The following is an 18,977-nucleotide window of genomic DNA, read 5'->3' on the forward strand; positions in this document are numbered from 1 at the left end:
TTCAGGAACCAATTGTGTCATAAGTCTGAGGACTGCCTGCATTTCCTTGTTGCCCCTTATTGCATTCAATTTCAGGTCATGAAAGAGCTCTTGATGAAGCATAAAAGTCTTTAACTAAGCCTTCTATATTTTTGCTCCATAGTTTGTTAGCATCTTTAATAGTCTCCATCAGCCTTTATGTGCTCCTTTATCCCTTAAATTATATTTCTAAGAGACTCTACCTACCAGATCTTTGAATCTGTTCATCTGCTTTTTTGAGGGCTATTATCCTTCTTCTGCTTGCTCACTCCATTTTTAGAATAGCAAACTGTCATTTCTATGATCCCTTTCATTCAAATTACCTTCCTCTTCAGATTCTAAATTGGTTCCTCCCTTTTGGTATTAGGTCTAAAAGCCACCCCCCAGTAAATTCCTCCAGCTCAGGAAGCAAAACAGCTGTCCCCAATGCATTCCAAAAAGATGGCAGGCTGTGGACTGTCATACTGCTTTTCCACTGCAAATTGAGGCAATTAAAGTCTTTCCTTGCCACTGGACCCCATCTATTGCATGCTTCCTTTAGTTACTCAAAAAAGCCACATTCATGTCCTTCTGAATAGGGATAGATCTCTATCATAACATTATTAGCCCTGTTATGTTCTACTTTCACCTTAATCTAGAAGCTCAATAAACCTGCCTCATAGAATCATAGAAAGTTAGGGTTGGAAGGGACCTCAGCAGGTCATCTAGTCTAAATCCCTGCTCAAAGCAGGAACATCCCCAACTAGATCATCCCAGCAAAAGCATTTTCTAGCCAAGTCTTGAAAACCTCCAAGGATAGAGATTCCACCGTCTTCCTGGGTAACCTGTTCCAGTGTTTTACTACCCTCCTAGCAAGAAAATTCTTACTAATGTCTAACCTAAACTTATCTTGCTGCAACTTGAGATCATTACTCCTTGTTCCGTCATCTGTCACCACTGAGAACAGTCTAGCTTTATCCTCTCCTCCTCCCTCAGCCCCCTAACCATTTTTGTTGTCCTCCGCTGAACTCTCTCCAATTTGTCCACATCCTTTCTGGAGAAGGGGAGGGGGACAAAACTGAACACAGTACTCCAGATGTGCCCTCACCAGTGCTGAATAGAGGGGAATAATCACTTCCCTACTAGGAACTTTTTTCTGAACTTCAGAGCAACCATCTACAGTCACAATATACAATCTTATACCTCCTACCTTTGTTCCATACCCTTTTCATTCTGAATGCAGGATTTCAATAGGAACATTCCAGTCCTGCCATTAGTTCCTCCCACTCTAGTGTCCATAACAGCATAGTTCTGGTTTCAGAGTAACATGTCAAATTCACATTTTAATATTTCTAATAAATGCATTTTTACATTCATATGCTTTCCTTAACAACATCTCTTCCACCCATATCACAGAACCTTGACAAGAAGGCTGGTATGGAAAGTATGTCCTGAAAATGAAACCCAGATCTATTACAGCACTCAAAGCCCTTGCTGAACGTCCTTTTTTAAAACCAGAGCACAGGATTGGACACAGAAAATAGAGGGTCAAATGGGGAAACATCAGGCCTTAAACGTATGAGAGATGTAAAACTAACACCATACTACTGATTCAACCCGTAGGCCCAAAATTCCTTTATAGTCATGTTTTGCACCATAGCTTTTATTTATAAATGGCAATATACTAGATGTGTATGTACGCACAGGCACACACTAGACTATGTGCCATTGGCTGTAAGTGAAACATTAACACAAGTCAAACAAGCTGGGTATTATTCAGTCTTTTATACATAGACTTGCTCTGTGACCTTGGTGAAATTTGATTAAATACCTCATTTTAAAAGGTGCGAAAACTGAAACACAGATTACCATTGTACAGAGCTGCTGAGATCCTTGGCTAGTGTAAAAAGGTATACAGTCTGCAACATATTATAAAGGAATAAAATGGCTGTCAAGCTTACTGCCTTCCTATGAAGATGTTGCTGACTAATTTTTGACCCCTAATTCCATTTTACACATCATTCCCTTTATACCATGCAGGTATATTTAGATCCCAAAGTCTTAATATAGTGTATACAACTCATGCTTGGATATTCACCCCACAATTTTCAAATCTTTTCCAATACTATTTGCAGGTCAGTTTTGCTTTAAAGGCTTTAAACTACCCAATGTCTTGGAATGCAGTCTCAGGCTTAAAACATTTTCTTTTCATGTACTGTACTGGTAATGTATGCCATCTGGCATGTCAGATTGCCTGAAGCTACCTTTGGTACCTAGATATGATGGGCATTATTTTTCAGTCATTCTCAAAATTTGGTGAGGTTTGCTAGCCAGGCTCTTGACATTATTTTATATTGTTTTTTTGTTAAACACATGCATTGTACTTAAAATACTGACCAACAAGACAGATGAGAGTCCCAAATGCCTAGGATTTGCTTCTAACTGAAGACAGGCAGAATTCACCCCTGTAACTCCAGGGACCTCACCCCACCCTCAGGACAATACTTTTAGTGAAATACTTGTAGAAGGCAGAGAACAGAAATTTTAGAAAGAAAAAGAACAGTCAGCACCACAGAACATTAACACACAGGATCAGGGACATTTTAATTATTCCAAAGGAATATTCAGTACTGTACGCCTGATCTCTGAAGTCCTAATAAGGTGACTTATTCAAATTTGTTCCCTGTACTTTGAAATGAAAAAATGAATAGTCTTGTTATCAATGTGTATTACTGTGTAGTCTCCAGCATGCACATCATATCACTGCCAATGCCAGTGGATGAACAACACTAGCAGCCTAGTGCTGTCTGTTATATATCATGCCATTCTCTGTACTAAACAAACACGTTTATTTTCATTGGTATTTTCATTAAGACTTTTTGTTGATTATTCATTAAATGACAACTTTCTAGAACTAATATCAGATTGTTTAACATTATCAACATTGATCACAAAGCTAAAAATAATTTGCGTTGATTGTTGAAAGTTGGACAGGTAATCATCATAAGTGACAGGGACTATATACAAAAAACAGGGTTTTAAAAAAATATGATAGTAGAGGAAGATAACACTTGCTAAGAATCAAGAACATTTACCTGATACGCATACTGAAGAAAAAAACAACCCCCCCAAACCAAAAAAAACCCAAACAAAAAAAACTTAGAATACTAATTTGCTTCAAAACTTACCAAGCTTTGAAGTAAATATTCCAATATTCCTGGGCTGAGTAAGCCTATGCTTGCAGGACCTGTAAGAATACTACACATGTTACAAGCAGTACAGAAAACTTCTGCTACAGTATGCTTAATCTGTTTAATTACCATGAATTTACCCACAAAGTTATTTTCATGTATAATTCTGCATCCACCTCCTCATTATATCTATAAATATTCAGTTAATATGTACTCTGAGAGAAGTGTACAGGCCATTTTAAAATCTTCACCCTGGTGCCTGAGTACCATTTAGGCCTATGCATTTTTTAAACAATCAGGCAAGTCAAGGTTAAAAGAATTAGCTCCCTTAATTGCCGGCATGAAAAAAAAAACCCCCAAACAATGCCCACAGTATCAAGTACTGCCAACCTGATTTAATCACCTGCATTGCAACTGACATTGTGGCAACTGGCCAATTAAAAAGACCAAAACACTGTCTGCTTTTCAAAAAAGTGTAGGAGGAGAAAGGGAGTTGAAAATAAAACCCATGAACTGACATACTGGAACATACATCAAAAACACAGCCATAAGATAGCATCAACCTCATCATTGCCAGAGTTTCTAGAGAAACACCTACTCATACAGAATTATGAGGAAACAACACAGAACTCCAATTTGACCTGTTATAGCTGGAATGTGGGAAGGAGGAAGTGGTGCTTATACTTCAGATATGCACCTTAAAAGCCAGAGTTTTTCCAGGAGCTACATGTAACGCCTTCTGTTTTGTTCTTTACTGCTGCCTTCAAAGCAATACTTAAATGTTATTTTTATACTTGTGTTGCGAAAGTGATGCATACATTAGGCTTTTATAAAAATATATTAATTTTAAGCATCATCAGAAACGCAGCGCAAAAAGTCTAGTTGGCAAATAGGACACTAATCAGTAGAAACAATATTTTCACTGTCTTGCAAAGTATTATAATGGGAATAAGGAGAATTTTAAGAAAAAAGGTTCACAAGTACAGAACTCAGTATTCTTTTAAATATATGGTTCTCAATCTTTTTAAATGCAAGACACCACCTCAGCAAATGCCAGCTTTTAGCTTTCACTCTTTTTTGACTATAGAAAAAAAGAAAGAGGCATTTTTCTGTTGCAAAGAACTCACAACAAGTCACAATATTTTTAATACTATGGATTCCTATTTGAAATCTTGGGGTTTATCTTGTGAATCATGTTTGCATGCCAAAGAGTTCTGGCATTGTATGACACCCTTGAAAGGATCTCAAGGCACACCAGGGAGCCTTAACACACTGATTGAGAATAACTTTTTTTGTTGTTTTGTTTTGTTTTTTTAAAGGAAAATTTGTGTGTCCCAAGTCAAATCCACCAAATCAATTCCAAATCCATGAGTCATTCAAGAACCATATGTGGCCCTGCTACCGGCAAGCATCCTCCACCCCTGCCTGGGGCTTCAGATGCTTCCAAATCCTTCAGTGGGCATCTGACGTGCAGGCCAAAGGCCAGAGGTTTGGAAATCAGATGTCCCTGAGTTTTGCTTGCCCTTAGCCATATGGCTGCAGGTGCAAGCTAGGGAGGAGTCCCTGATTGCCATAAAGTTGGCATATAGCCAAGATCTTCTCACTGGAAGTGAAAGTGGGAGGCTAACTATGCATAGTGTTCTGCATTTTCAGTTTTTATTTAAAAATATATATTTCTGGGAGTTTTTCAGGGTTTATCTTTCAAACATAAAAACTGGGCTGAAATCAGGATAAAAGGAAGAAAAGAGAAGAAAAAAAAATTGGTTTAAACCGGGGAAAATAATATGTTCCTGCGGTGGTGAGGGAGGCAGGGACTGGAGTAAGGCTGGGACTAGTAAAGGGGAGGGGAGAGGGGCACAGTGCAGCCCATTGCCACTCCCAGGGCTGCAGCAGAGAACGAAGCAGGGGGAGCTGTCAGTGGGTGCACAACATGGGGTGGGGTGTGGTGGGGGGCATGTCTCTTGCTGCTATGCACCCCCCAGGAGGGCTGTGGGCTGGGGAGCTGTGCCAGGCTCCTCCTGGGGGAGGGGGTATGTGCCCCAGGTCTGCACACGGGACAAAAGCAGCCCAGTGCCCCAGGCACCAGCAGCAGCCTGGTCTCATCCTGTGTGCATATCCAGGGGCATGCGCCCCCCAGGAAGAGCCCAGCACAGCCCCCCAGACCGCAGCCCACCCGGTGGGGGCACATAGCAGCAAGAGCCATGCTCCATCCGCCCCACTGACAGCTCCCCCCACTTTGCTACCTGCTGCAGCCCCCAATGGGCTGTGCCATGCTCCTCCCTGCTGCTGCTGGGTTCCACTGGAGCTTGGGGGAAGGGAGAAGTGGCACACGGCTGGAGGTGGGGGTGGGAGGAACAACTACAATGTAGCTAAGGAAACTGTCTTCCGAGACCTACAAAAAAAAAATTACTAGTCTCTGGTAGAAAGAACACATATCATTTATAACTACGTGTATTTCCATACATTCACTTTAATGTTAACAATTTGGTTCTTTAGCCAGTAAGCAAGACAATGAAATTTTCACAGAAATACTCTCTCAGGTTAATTCTAGGAAAGTTCTGGCATTGGTCATTACATCAAGCCTATGTATCAGAAAATCCTGTATTGCAGAGACTCAAAACAGCAAATTCAGCACCACAGCCAGTTGTTTCCTGATCACTGATGACTGAACTTTTTCAATATTTTATCATTAAGTGGACAGGGTCAGAACAGCCACGCTAGGTCTTACCTAGCCAACTGCCTGTCAAGAACGACCGGGGTGGGGGGGCCTGGGATGGAGTACCGCCACCTAACGCGCCATGATGCTGCTGTTCTGCCTCTTGCAGGAAGCGGGGTGGGGGAGCCGAGGCCAGAGCTGCTGGCTTTGGCTCCCCCACCCTCTGTCCGGTCCTCGGTGCAGCTTCGGAATAATGGCGGCACTCCCCCATGTTTGGAGAACTCTGATCGGCTGTTTCTGTCAGCCAATCAGAGCATAAATAAAGCATTACAGACAGACAGGCAGGCTTAGACTTTTATAATATTAGATGGTCTCTATTCCACAATCAGCTAGGAACCACCCAGCTATTTAACAGAGAATACTGAGGCAATGAACAACTATGGACCACCCAAACAAAGCTTTCAGACTGCTCCTACTTACCTGCTAGTTTCTCTGCCAAACAGCCCAGCACTGCAGTTGTGTTACGATGTTTAGCTGGATGACAAGCATCTTGGCATGCGGCAGCTCCACTCAAATTTAGTATTTCAGTTAACTTCTGTAGTGCATCCTAAAGCAAGACAGAATACTATTTAACTCTACTGAAATTAAAGGATCTTTTTTCTGCTCAGCTAATTCAGTACAGCCCAATGTGCATCTTAACTTCAATATCCACACTAAGAATGACATCATATTACAGGTGAAAAGCAGTGGTTTACCTATTTCAAATCCTGGGAGAACAGATCAGCTTACCCTGAAAAGCTGAACTAAACTATTTCCAAATGTGCCAAGGTATGCCTGGCAGTACATGTATTTTGTGTCACCAACTGGACTAAAAGCCCTAACATTCCCTTAATTTCAACAATCAGTAATACACAGGTAGCAGAAAGTATGGAGCAGCACTATGAAAACTGTTCACTCTGTTCCAGTGTCCTGGAATCCCCCCCTTCCAAAAGGTGTTTTTTTTTTTAATTGAAAAATCTTACAAATAATTATAATTATAAGTGACAGAAAAAGCCCTTGATCCAACTTCATAAATCACTCTGTAAAAACCACAAAATATTTATATTTGCTCATATGTTAGTCTTTTAAGCAAGCAGGAGAGCAAGACTAAAAGAACTTTATACCAAAGCTTAGTTTATCTTTGCTAACATAGGACTAAATTCAGAGTAAGTCTAGAGTAACTCCACCAATTTCCATGGAGTTTGACATGTCTTTGGCTAAAGTGAGATCAGCAATTGCTCCAGAGATAGGCAAAACCAGAACTCCAAATCCCTCCCATTTCCTAGGTTTTTGGGAAATGTTCAGTTATGGAATTTGGCTCAGAATCTGCCCAACTCAACTAAAAATCTAACAATAACTGTATTCTGGAGTCACCCAGACTATTACAGTGATATAATTTAAGCTGGACAGTCATGCGCTCTTTGAGTTATATTCCAATCCCCATTGTAAACCAATGCAAGATACTAATATCTGCTATTTGCATGCAGGTTGTACAAAAATCTAATTGTGCTCAAACCAACAGGGGACACAGCTCTACAAACTAGAGCTGATAAACAGTGTTGACAGAGCAAAAAGAGCACAGGGAGTAAAGAATGACTGAGCCAGAGACTTAGTGTGGAAAAATGCAACTAAAACTTAGACCAACGACACACTCAGAGACTGTTCTTAGCCAATGTTAGAAGTTTCACTAAAGATTAACTCTTTTGAGCATTTTTTTAAAGATACTACTCCATGGGCACATCTACGTGAGACGCTTAATGCACAGAAGACTAGTTCTACTGCGCGTTAGCATAGCGGGCAAAGCCTGTGCTAATGCACATTAGATTTAGTTTAATGTACAGTAGTGTCACAAAAAATCCATTCATCTGCGCTGATGTGCAGTAGTGCCAATTACAGCATATTAAGTTAGTACCTTTCATTATAGATACTAAACTAATACGCCGTGATTATGGCACATTAATGAACTTGTAGATGCACCCCACAACATTTACAACATTGCCAATTAGAAGCTTTCTAGTTTCCCATCCCATGGCAACTGATATTGCAGGAACACCAATGCCAAGCTTCAAGGCATACAAAATATCGAAGAGGATTTAAAAACACATGAGCTAAATGTTGCAAGATGGGGTGTTCTGCATACTCAATGGGATTTGAGGATGCTCAGCACCAATGATTAGCCCCAATAAGGCCAATTTATTTCGATATTTAAAAAGGCCAAGAGAAGGCAATTTATACAGTTAGAATCATAAAATAATAGGGTTGGAAAGGACTTCGAAGGTCATCTGGCCCAACCCCCTCCATGAATGTTATTTCTAAAAATCATCCCTGATTAATGCTTACTCAGCCATAAACTGGATAAGCTAACATAATAGGATGGATTTATTTTGATCTTACACAGAAGGTTCTAAGTCATTATTCAATGAACAATTTTTTTCTCTAGAAAGCTACAATATTGGAAACAACTGTATAGCATTTCCGTAAGGGAGATGGTGAGATACCACTTATTTCAATGGCTATTCCATGCATATCTATGCATCAGAGAGACCACTAACAAATTATGGTGCTAAACCTGACACTGACTTCCAGAAGTGTAGGTTTCAGAATGGGAGAGAACCTTGCAAAGCAGCTGAACTTATACTGATGTAGCATTTACTGGGTAACATACACATACAGAAAGCAGGGCACCTCTTGGTTAACAAGGAACAATGGTCACAAACGGACACAGCAGATTTAGGCTGGACATCAGGAAGAACTTCTTCAGAGTAAGAGTGGCCAAAACTTGGAGCTGGTGCTCTCCCCTACCTTGGGGGTCTTTAAGAGAAGGCTGGATTGGCATCTGGCTGGGGCCATCTGACCCCAGCACTCTTTTCTTCCCAGGGCAGGGAGTCTGATTCGATGATCTGTTGAGGTCCCTTCCAACTCTAGCATCTATGAATCTAACATAAGAATAGCGGAAAAGCAGCTAAATCAAGCCTCCCTACTCTTCCCTACATACAAACTGTTTTTATGCATTGATTTTTCTTGCAACACTTCTGTCAAACTAATCACTAAGACCCCTACCAGATGTTACACTTAAGTCACAATAACCCCATTAATCGTGTTATAAATAGTAACCCTGCCACATGTTCAAGGAATTAATGGCATTGAAAGTATTCCACAAAATACATGTAATATCTTTGTGGCTGGTTTCCATCATGCCTTAAATTAAAAATGGGGCAGGGAAGCAACCAACTGGAGCCAGGTCCAGACTCCAGTGCAGTCCCAGGATTGCCAGCCCTGGGAGAACGCCAAAGCCAGTTCAAGACTCTGATGCAATCCAGGGGCAACTATACACATACCGTTTTGTCCCGTGACGTACCAGAGATCTGCCGCTTCAGAACAGACTCGATTAATTGAATCTACTCTGCACACAAGGTGACGCACACTGTGCTGTGCCGCATGCAGTTGTATAAGTGGTGAAATGTATGTCAGCACCTCCAAGGTGTTTTAGCTCAAAAAGGGCACTGCCACCATTTTCTCAGCACTGATATGCATTTTGCCACTTATACAACTGCAAGCGTTGCAGTGCTGGACGCTTTTCAAAAGTGGTGCTTGCATGTGTAAAAATGCCCCAGGGCTGGGACTGACAGTCAGCATGCATCATTGCAGGAGGTGCTATTTCTGTGATCAGCAATTAGATCCCACTGTACCATTAAATGATGTCTGCCAAGGGCCTAAATGTCAGTCACTACAAATTACCCTATGTATGAGGGACACCTGTTTATTGGCCACTGACAGTCAAAGGATGAACTTTAAACCATGGTTCACATCACCAGTAAATGCAACCCAGACTTCTATGGGAGTGGCAGCCATAAGTGATTGAAATTCAGCCACCAAATGCACGTTACTTAACTTACTTTTGTTGGCAGTGGACACTCATCCAGTAGTAATGTTATAACAGCTGGTCCCAGTGGATCTTCTAATGGAATAACTCTAATTAAAGATTGGACAACTTCCAGCCATCCTTCATCTGTCAACCAGAAAACAGAAGCAATTATCAGAGAATGGTCCTGCTATTGGGAGTGTTCAAAACATAGAGGCAAAATATAAAGACAAACTTCAGTAGCATTAAATAAAAAAGTCACCATACTGTAGTCTAAATGTCCCATCTCAATAGGTATTAAGCAGCAGTAGCTAATGCATTCTGTGAGGTCTTTGGAATCTTAACTTGTAACAGCTTAAAGGCTTTAGAGAAAGAAAAATACACCTTTACAAAAGATGTATTTCCCAAATAAAGCTAGGTCTGACACCTACAATGCTGAGACCAATCATACCAGATGCTAAGCACCCCAAACACCCACTAAAGTTAAAAGGGGTACTTAACACCAGAAGGGACAAGCACTTGGTGTACACTTCTTAGTTTGTTCTCAGAGAGTCAAGCAAACAACGTTCATCCATGGTGTTAAACAGTCGTGCATCTAAGGCTGTATTACAGACAAAATCCTTCAAGCCAAACTCAGGACTCATTTATTTCCCCTGAAATCACAGACCTTAGTTTGGTCTGTTGCTGTTGCTTGTGGCAATGCACTTCTGTAAGCTTTCACCACATGACATCAAGTAGGGTTTGCACTTACAGATGAACACAGATGGACAGCCAAAATCAGTTATAAGAAAAGTTCAGTCTTACATGTCAAATTACTATTTGTGTCAATGGGAAAGTTGGGAAGGCAAGATAAAAGGTTGAAGCCATTTTGTCAGGAGCAAAGAAGTCCCCAAGGCTATGGGTTTTACCCGCTCTGAAAATTAGAAAGTAGGTGGCAGATGGGGAAGGCCTTAGAAAAAACCCCCAAAATAAACAAAAAAAGAAACCCCAAAATAAATGCATGGAATGTGGAGGAGCTTTCCTGTTATTTATGTGTTGCTCTGAAAACATACTTTATTAATTAGTTTGATCACTGTTCTGAAGAGATACATTAGACCCAACCTCCAGTTCCTTGTGCATTCCCATGTCCAGCAACAGTGATAGGCATTCTAGATCAACAAGACATACTGCCAGGTCTATTACAGAGGAATTCTGCATAAAGCTTTTGGATCCACTGAACCCGAAAGGGATGGACCTTGCACGAGGACAGCTCAGAACTGAAGACATGTTTAGAAACAGGGCTAGATCATGACTCCTGGTGCAGCACAGTGGGTATGTAGGGCCTGTATTCATTACCCAATTATAGGGGCTTAACATATGGTCAAGAGGTTGCCCATTTCCTATACATAGGTAAATTATACGTCTTCACAGAAGTTTACAGGGCATATAGCTCACTGCATAAAGCCTAGTAAAAATGGACAACTGGCTGTGTCAACACAGTTTCCATTGAAAAATGAAATACAATTATGAAGTGGACTCAAATACAGTGAACTCAGTGGAATTAAAATATGCAAACAGTATTTCAGTGACTGCAAATTATGGGAACAACAGCAAATCAAAGGCAGTGCAGTCATATCTTTCTAGAAAGGTATTTCCTTGTCTCTGGCAGGTATAATGCAAATACCAAAGTGCTTTAGTACCTGTTTCTGCCATTTCATGCAATGTGATCATTGAATACGGAGGCTCCTGGTCACTGAAAGACAAATATCACATAGGTCAAGCCGGATGCTCAGCTATCAACATTAAACACTGAATAACATCCAAAACAGAGAAGTGTACTGGATTTACTCCTAAAAATATAAAGACTGCAGGCCTTTAATACCCTATGAAGGCCTGAAACAGATAGGCATTATGTTTTCCTCTGGCTCAAATGTCAACTTTTGTATGTTCTCTACAGCTGGTAAGAGAGACAGTGATTTATGTTTGCACATCTAAAAATAAATTTAATGTTTAATGCTATTCACTGCAAAACATTCCTGAAAATATACAATAAGACAGCATTTCAGAGGGCCTGAAATGGATGAAGAGTAGATCATGAGGGAACAGAATGCTGAAATAGCTTAAATAATGATTTTTCCAGAAAGTCTCTGCTAAAAAAAGATTTAACTGAAGGACAAACAACCCAAGGTCTCTACAGACTTTGGCATACTGAGTAGCAGAAAACAGGTCTTTTGATGGGTTTGTGGAGAACAATTCCCCATTCTTCCATCAAAAAAGAACCCCCCCTAAAAATTCCATTAGGTGCACTGTCATTAAAAATCTGGGTGGGGGGAAAATAAGTGGATGAGTCTAACAACCAAAGATATTAATAAGCCGGAAATAAGCAATACATGCAAACTGGGACTAAGAGCAAAGAAAATAAGGCAAGTAAGAGGGTGCTCAGTAGATTTCACAGATACCACTCTGATTGATTTGCTCCAGTAAAAAAACAAAACAAACAACAATTTTTTTTAAAGGGTATAGGCTGTCAATGGATCCAGCACTAGGAGGTGAAGAAATGAAGGCTAAGTACAGACATTCAGAAAGTCCAAGCCAGTTCACACCAAGTTTTGCAGCTTTTTCTAGGAGCTCTAGATTGCTTCAAGAGTGAATAAACTTGCATTTGTTTTGGAAACGGGGGGGGGGAGCAGGGGCACACAGACTGACTATACTGACCTAGGCTAGGAGCATTCACTTACCTCCTAGCAGGCTGCCCATATTGCAAGCACAGCCGAGCAACCATCCCTGACTGGCCAGCGTGGCCCCTCTTCCACCAGCTGTCATGTCAGTGACAGCTGTAGGGGGAAGAGGGGGAAACGGAGCCCTCTGGTGTGTGGGACCTCCCAGCTATGCTGGCTCAGGCCTGGGGGGCCAGGGCTGGGTGGCTGTCTGCTGCATCAGGAACCAGGGGAGAGGGGGGGAAACAGAGCCCCCCTCCTTGCAAGTCCCCCACCACATGGCCCCAGTTCTGAGCCAGCATAGCTAGGAGGGCCCATATGCCAAGGGGCTCCACTTCCCCCATCCCCAGTTCTCGTATTGCTGGATGGCTGCAGCCCGGAGCCAGTAAAAAGACATTCCAAAAGACAAGAAAATATAGATAATAAGACGAGAGGGAAACTGGCAAGATCTCATATCAATTTAACTTAAAGAGCTATCCAAAGCCAGTGTCATAATATATGATTTTCCCAATAAAGAATTCTAGCCATTTTTAGAGAAGCTACATGTGAATATTCAGAAAGCAACTGAAGCTTCAGCTCAGGCAACACTGGTGTATTTTTACATTAGGACTCGAGGATGGATTTAAGGATCCTGCAAGGATACAGGAAAATCAAATTACAAGATGCATTAAAAAAGCCCCATGATGAAGTTTAGAGAAGCTCATATACAGTGTAATGAAGATCAACGCTGAGATCTTAAATGTTGTGTGCACCACAACTTGAGACCAATATTCTCAATTAACAGTACTCCCTGAAGGCAGCCATAAACATGCAACAGACCTGCCCTGCAGCCGCAAATCTAAAAGCAATCAACAGTAACGTTCATTTCAAAGGGTGTTGACAAACAAAATAATCTTCACGGACATACCCTTGTGGTAGATGGGTATTTTATCATTCACATTTCACAAGCAATTAGAAGGAAGGACAGGGTAGCACCTTAAAGACCAACTTGTTCAGAAAGGCATATCTGATATCTTCAGAGTATCTGATGAAGCAGGATCTCACCTTATGAAAGCTTGTGCTGGGGTGGGCAAAATACGGCCTGTGGAAGATGTTTGTCCAGCCTGGCCGAGGCACTGCCTGACTGTGGCGCATCCTGCTGCCTCCTGGGCATGCACCAGGGCTGGGGCAACTCTGCAGCTGGACTGCCTTTCTAGGAAGCCCAGGCAGTGGCAGCTCCTTCCAGCTGCTGCCGCTGCCCCCGCCCCCAGCCCTACAGTATCAGCAGGTACCAGTATGCGCAGCCCCAACCCTGCGCGTCCCATGCTGGCTCCAGGCTCATCCGGCCAGGCTGAGAAGCAGCAGTGCGGGATAAACTGCTGCTCAGTGCAACGCAAAAGCAGCCTCTCCCCCTCGCCACTGCCAGCGCTTCCAGGTTTAGCCGCCTGGAGCCTGCGCCAGGCTGCCCTGCATCTACAATGCATCACCACCGCCTCTGGGGTGCCCTGTGCAGCACTGGTAACAGTGTGGAGCAGCTGCAGGGCTAGCCAGAGGCAATGGTGATGGAGCCGCAGGGCAGCACAGCACAGGCTCCAGGTATCTGCACCAGAAACTGCCTGGTGGAGGCAAGGGGGAAGGGCCACTTTTCCTGCCGTGCTGAGCGACAGTTTCTGCCTGGCTGCTGCTGCTCAGCATGGACAGGTGAGCCTGGAGCTGGCGCAGAACATGTGGGACCAGGGCTGCGTTTGGTGGTATCTGTCGCTACTGCGGGGCTGGGGACAGCAGCAGCAGCAGCAGCCGCCAGAAGGAGGCACCCCAGCCACGCTGCAACCCCAGGGGCAACAGGATACGCCACAGCTGGGCAATATGGAGTTGGACTGTTGCAGGGTGGGGGCAAAGGCTGACTAGCTCAGGGAGGCGTGTGCAGGTCCTCCCATGCACACCCCACATACCTTCAAACCACCCTGCCAACCCCACACTCTCCCCCACACACAATCATGCACCCCACAAACACCACACCAACCCACACCCTCCCCCACACTTCTGGGATAAGCCCCGTTCACTGCTACACGCACACAGCCACATATGGCCCCCAGCTACCCTCCCCCTTCACATACCCCACAATCCCAATACCCACCCACACATCACATACCCCCCATAACCACCCACACATACCTCCACACACACAACCACATACATCCACAGCCCCCCACAAACCCCATACCTACCCAACCCATACCCCCCATGCCTCTTCATACCCCCCACAATATACAAGAGTAAGACCTCATTTTGAGCTATTATGCAATCACCTCTATACACTGCACAAAACACATACAAATCAGGACAAAAATATTTTTAAAAAATAAAATTAAAATGTATTATTATGGATGTGTGATTTTTAGTATATAATTTTTTGTTGTTGTTCCAAGATGGCAAACCCCCTTCCCAAAAGGAGTACTGCCAGAGGCAAAGGGAGGGACTTCTGGTGGCAAAGGTCAGAGGCTAGGACTGAGACTTCTGGTCCCAAGATGTTGACAAGGGGACGGGGCCAACCTTACGGCCCTTGACAGCTCACCAAAATTTGTTTAGCAGCCCTCCAGTCGAAATAATTGCCCACCCCGGTTTATGCCCTTCTTAACGAGTTAGTTATTAAGGTGCCATCCTGTCCTGCCTGATTTCAGACTAATAGAGGCAGACAGAGAAAAAGAAATATAGATTATGTTACTAAACTGAAGCCACCATGGTACTGTGAATCAATGCCAAGATCAGGTCTGAAGAATTCCCTGCTACAAGTTTTGTGTTCAAAGCAATTAGTGAAGTTTAAGAGAGTTAACATGCACCATACTGATGTGAACTGATTTTTAAATACAATTGAATTAAGAAACAAGAGAGACAAAAGAGATTAAAAGACAAAAGTTTACAAACCTTAAAACAAAGAATTGCAGCATGTTTAACAATTTCCAGCTAAAAACTGAATGATTGAGAATCTGGTATTCCCAGTTTAATGTGTTCAGAATAAAAGGTTTTAAATAGATGTACTACGTTGCTGAAAAGTAAATATGATGCCATAAAAATAAAACTTGAAGAAAGGTGATCAGTTATTTAAAAACAAAAACCTAAAGGCTGTTTAAAAAGCAATGTGGCTATACCACAAACAGGAAAAAGGTGGTATCATACTGAGATTATTTTCTAGAGAAAAGATGTAAAGATAGAAGGTTAAGGAGAAAAAACAGGAAATGATAAAAAGATGCAATGAACAGGACTTTCTGATCAAATCTCATGTTTTAGCCACCAATTCAGTAGTATCCAAAAAAATGTAGCTACAAAGTACAGAAACTTTGTATGTCTAAGTTGAACAAGTAATTTCAGTGCCATTTTCTGTGGCACCGCTTTGCAATCATTCTTATTCCATTCTTTCTTTCAGTGTCCTGAAGACTCCTCCATTTCATCTCTCATTAGCCAAAACATCCTTCTTCTTGAGTAATACATTCTCTGAAGTTTGTTACTGTGCTTTCTAATGATGGGGATGCTCACAAGCACCACCAGAAAAACGATGCCCTTTTTTCAGTTTAAACTAAGTGCTTAAAGAAGTTTACTTTAACTCTTCCTTCTTTATAAACAGACACTTCCATTTTAAGTTGTCAATGCTTCCTTCATCATCCATTTTTACCCATGTTTCAATTGAAAATATATATTTTTTTCTTGCTCCCTACTTTGTGCAACAAAACTATGCAGGTCACACAACATGCTCATTCTTGTTCAGACAGGTGAAACTCAATTACATATACTTGGGTGCTAGAAAAGTGGAGTGAAAGGGGGGAAAAGACAGCTTTCCTGTGGCATATTTTTGGTGAGAATGCTAAATATAAAATTCTAAAAACTTAGTTATCATCCTCAACACTTTAAAGGTCTTTAGGGCTCTGCGAAAAGCAACAAACATGGAAAACAAGTCTGAACCCTGTAATCCTTGTGCATCCACAACTCCCTCCACTGATGCGCTGACTAAGCAAAGATGACAGCAGAATGATTTGTCTTTAAAAGGCACATCCTCATGAGCAGGAAAGTGCATTTCCCTGGAGGCAAATAGCAGCAGCACATATTTGTGCCACTGCTACTTGTCCCTGGAGAACGCTCCTGCACGCATGCTTTGGGGTGCAGCAAGTTGCCCTGGGTGGGGTAGGGGAGCCTGCGGCCATCACCGGAGCTGACCCTAGCAGCCTTACCTGGGATCCTGGGGCATCAGTTGTGGTAATCCAGGTATGGGGATCCTGGCCAGCAGCCAGAGCATGGCTCTGGTTGGCCAGGCTTTGGTTTGGGCTAGCACATGCTGCTGCCACATGCACCACCCCACCTTTTTTTGATGCGTGCAAAAAAAAACACATGCATGTGCAGCACGTGTGGTTTGCAGCGTTGTAGGTAGGTTTGCAGAGCTACAAACTGCATGTGTGCATTCATGGGGACGTGCCCAAAAACTGTTAGATTTATAACCAGGAAGAAAAGCTTTGTTAAGCACAAACTAATGAAGATCAAAGTGCTCTCTTTTTCTCTAATTCTGCAGAGCCATTTTCAGGAAAAAGGACATACAAGGAAGTAAATAAAAACACCTCAAAGCTTTTGATCTTTGGAAAAAAGATAACACATTCCCTTTAAGATACTAAGTGTTGTACATTCTGGGTTGAGGAGGATATTTTAAGACAAGCAAAGTTTGCTAGGGCAGAAATTTCATCAATACTGAAATCATCTTTTGCATGGTACTTACTTATCTACCAGTGTCCGAATCACTGCCAGCGTGTCAAGCACCAGCCCGTCCACATTCTGTTTTTTTCTTCTTGGTTCATGTGGGCCTCGACCCCTCCTGGGTGGCCTTACAGGGTCCCTTGGATAGCTTCTTGCTTCAGGTACTGGTACTCTACTGGTCTCTGCTTGCCGGTTCTGAGATTCCACATTGTCTTCTACTCCGCTATCCTCTCGACATATGCAGGAGTTTCCCATGTTGCTAGCCCCCAAGGTTCCCAATAAAAAGGGGAAGTGCTGCCCTAAAGTCAGCAGTACACCTTGAAAAAGGCTTCTACTAGCGTAGAACACAACCAAAGCAACTACAATCATCTAGAAAGTTTTAAAAGTAATGTTTTTGTGATCCTGAATTCTGGCCTTTGCATTGTACACATTGTTATGAGCTGGAACAAGGGGGAAGTTGTAGATTTAGGTCCCAACATCATCAATTAAGAAATGCATTGGTCATCCAGAAGTGAGTCTGGAGGGGAAAAAAAGGCCAAATAAAACCAACTTGCTTCATTTAATTATTCTATTGAATAACTGGCAAGTATTCAAATTCCCACCTCAGTAGCAAAGTAAATACACTATTTGGGGATATACCATGAACCCTAGCTTGTCACTTTTCTATTTCCCTCAGGCTCCATATGTTGGTGTCTCAAATATCATCCTCCCCTATAACAGCATCCTCCTTCTCCTGTGATCCCCTTTGCACAGGCTCTGCCCCATCTCCCCAGCATTCCATGGGCTGTACCCTTCCCCCCACCCAATGACTACCTTTCAGATAACCATTTTTCACCATGCCAGAGATGCTACATATCCTAAATCCCTTCCCATGTTCTGTGTTCCCCATTTCCACCAGAGCAGGGCCTTCAGGCTCCTCATAATCTCAACCACCCCCTCCCTACATAGCATTATTTCCCTTTCCATTGCCCCCACCTTGCCACCATCTTGGTAATAAGCAGGGATCTTAGTTTTCTGTTTAAAAAACGCAAATGATCCGATTAAAAAAAACCCAAATCCACGTTTTTCTACACAGCAATTAGAAGCCTACAAGTGCCTCAGTCATTATAGTAAAATAAATTCTAAATACCTATATATTTTTTAGTTTTATTTATTTATTTATTTTTATTATGGAAAAATCAGAGCCCCCTCTACCCCCTTCACTCACCAAGACTGTGGTCATCCCCCTCATTGCTTTGTGGTGCTAAGCAGCCCCGATATGCCAGCTGGTATCCTGCCCCTTCCCATGCCAGTACCCCTCACTCCCAACCTGCAGTCCTCACACCCCCCTCACTCATGACCCACAGCCCTCTACTCCTTCAGCCATGCCTGAGGGCTCCCCCAAATCGCCAGGGCTATGGGACCCTCCTGCTCCGTGGGCACCAGCTGCAGCTGGCCAGCAGGAGGCAGCGGCTGTTGTGGCTGGAGAGGAGTGCAGAGCCTGGTCCCCCCGTTTGGGTGGCACAGCAAGAGTGGAGCTGAGCAGAGCCGGGTGGGCGGGGGGGGGCGGGCAGGAGAGGATGCAGGCCGCATGCTGTGGGACTGAGCTCCCCACCCTGCTGCCCTCTCCACAGGGGCTTCTGCAGCCCAGTAGGAGGGACCTGGAGTGGGAGGGCAGAGTGGGGCTGGAAGTCTTGGTGCCACCAACACCTCTGGGAGCCCCATGCCAGCCATGTTGCCATGGTGAGGCACCCTTACACACACAGTAGCAGGGGCTAGGCTGGCAGGAGGCACCTTGCTGTAGCACAACTGAGCCTCCACCGCTGCTGAGTTGTGCCCCA

The 18,977-nt window shown here is 43.1% G+C and overlaps 1 protein-coding gene across 2 annotated transcripts in view; it reads right to left on the reverse strand.

Moving 5' to 3' along the window:
• The window catches only part of RSPRY1 (ring finger and SPRY domain containing 1), a 103,796-nt gene that overhangs the window by 42,807 nt on the left and 42,012 nt on the right, over positions 1–18,977 (reverse strand). For both annotated transcript variants that reach the window (XM_019505880.1, XM_019505881.1), the window contains exons 3-7: positions 17,180–17,674; positions 11,425–11,477; positions 9,780–9,892; positions 6,325–6,451; positions 3,186–3,244 (exon numbers count right to left, since the gene is read on the reverse strand). In XM_019505880.1, coding sequence (XP_019361425.1) covers positions 3,186–3,244; positions 6,325–6,451; positions 9,780–9,892; positions 11,425–11,477; positions 17,180–17,526 — 699 coding nt within the window. In that variant the 5' untranslated portion in view covers positions 17,527–17,674. The remainder of the gene's footprint in view (positions 1–3,185; positions 3,245–6,324; positions 6,452–9,779; positions 9,893–11,424; positions 11,478–17,179; positions 17,675–18,977) is intronic.

Source organism: Gavialis gangeticus, unplaced genomic scaffold, assembly GCF_001723915.1.
Source record: "Gavialis gangeticus isolate Ggan-Ray unplaced genomic scaffold, GavGan_comp1, whole genome shotgun sequence".
Classification (NCBI taxonomy): Eukaryota; Metazoa; Chordata; order Crocodylia; family Gavialidae; genus Gavialis; species Gavialis gangeticus.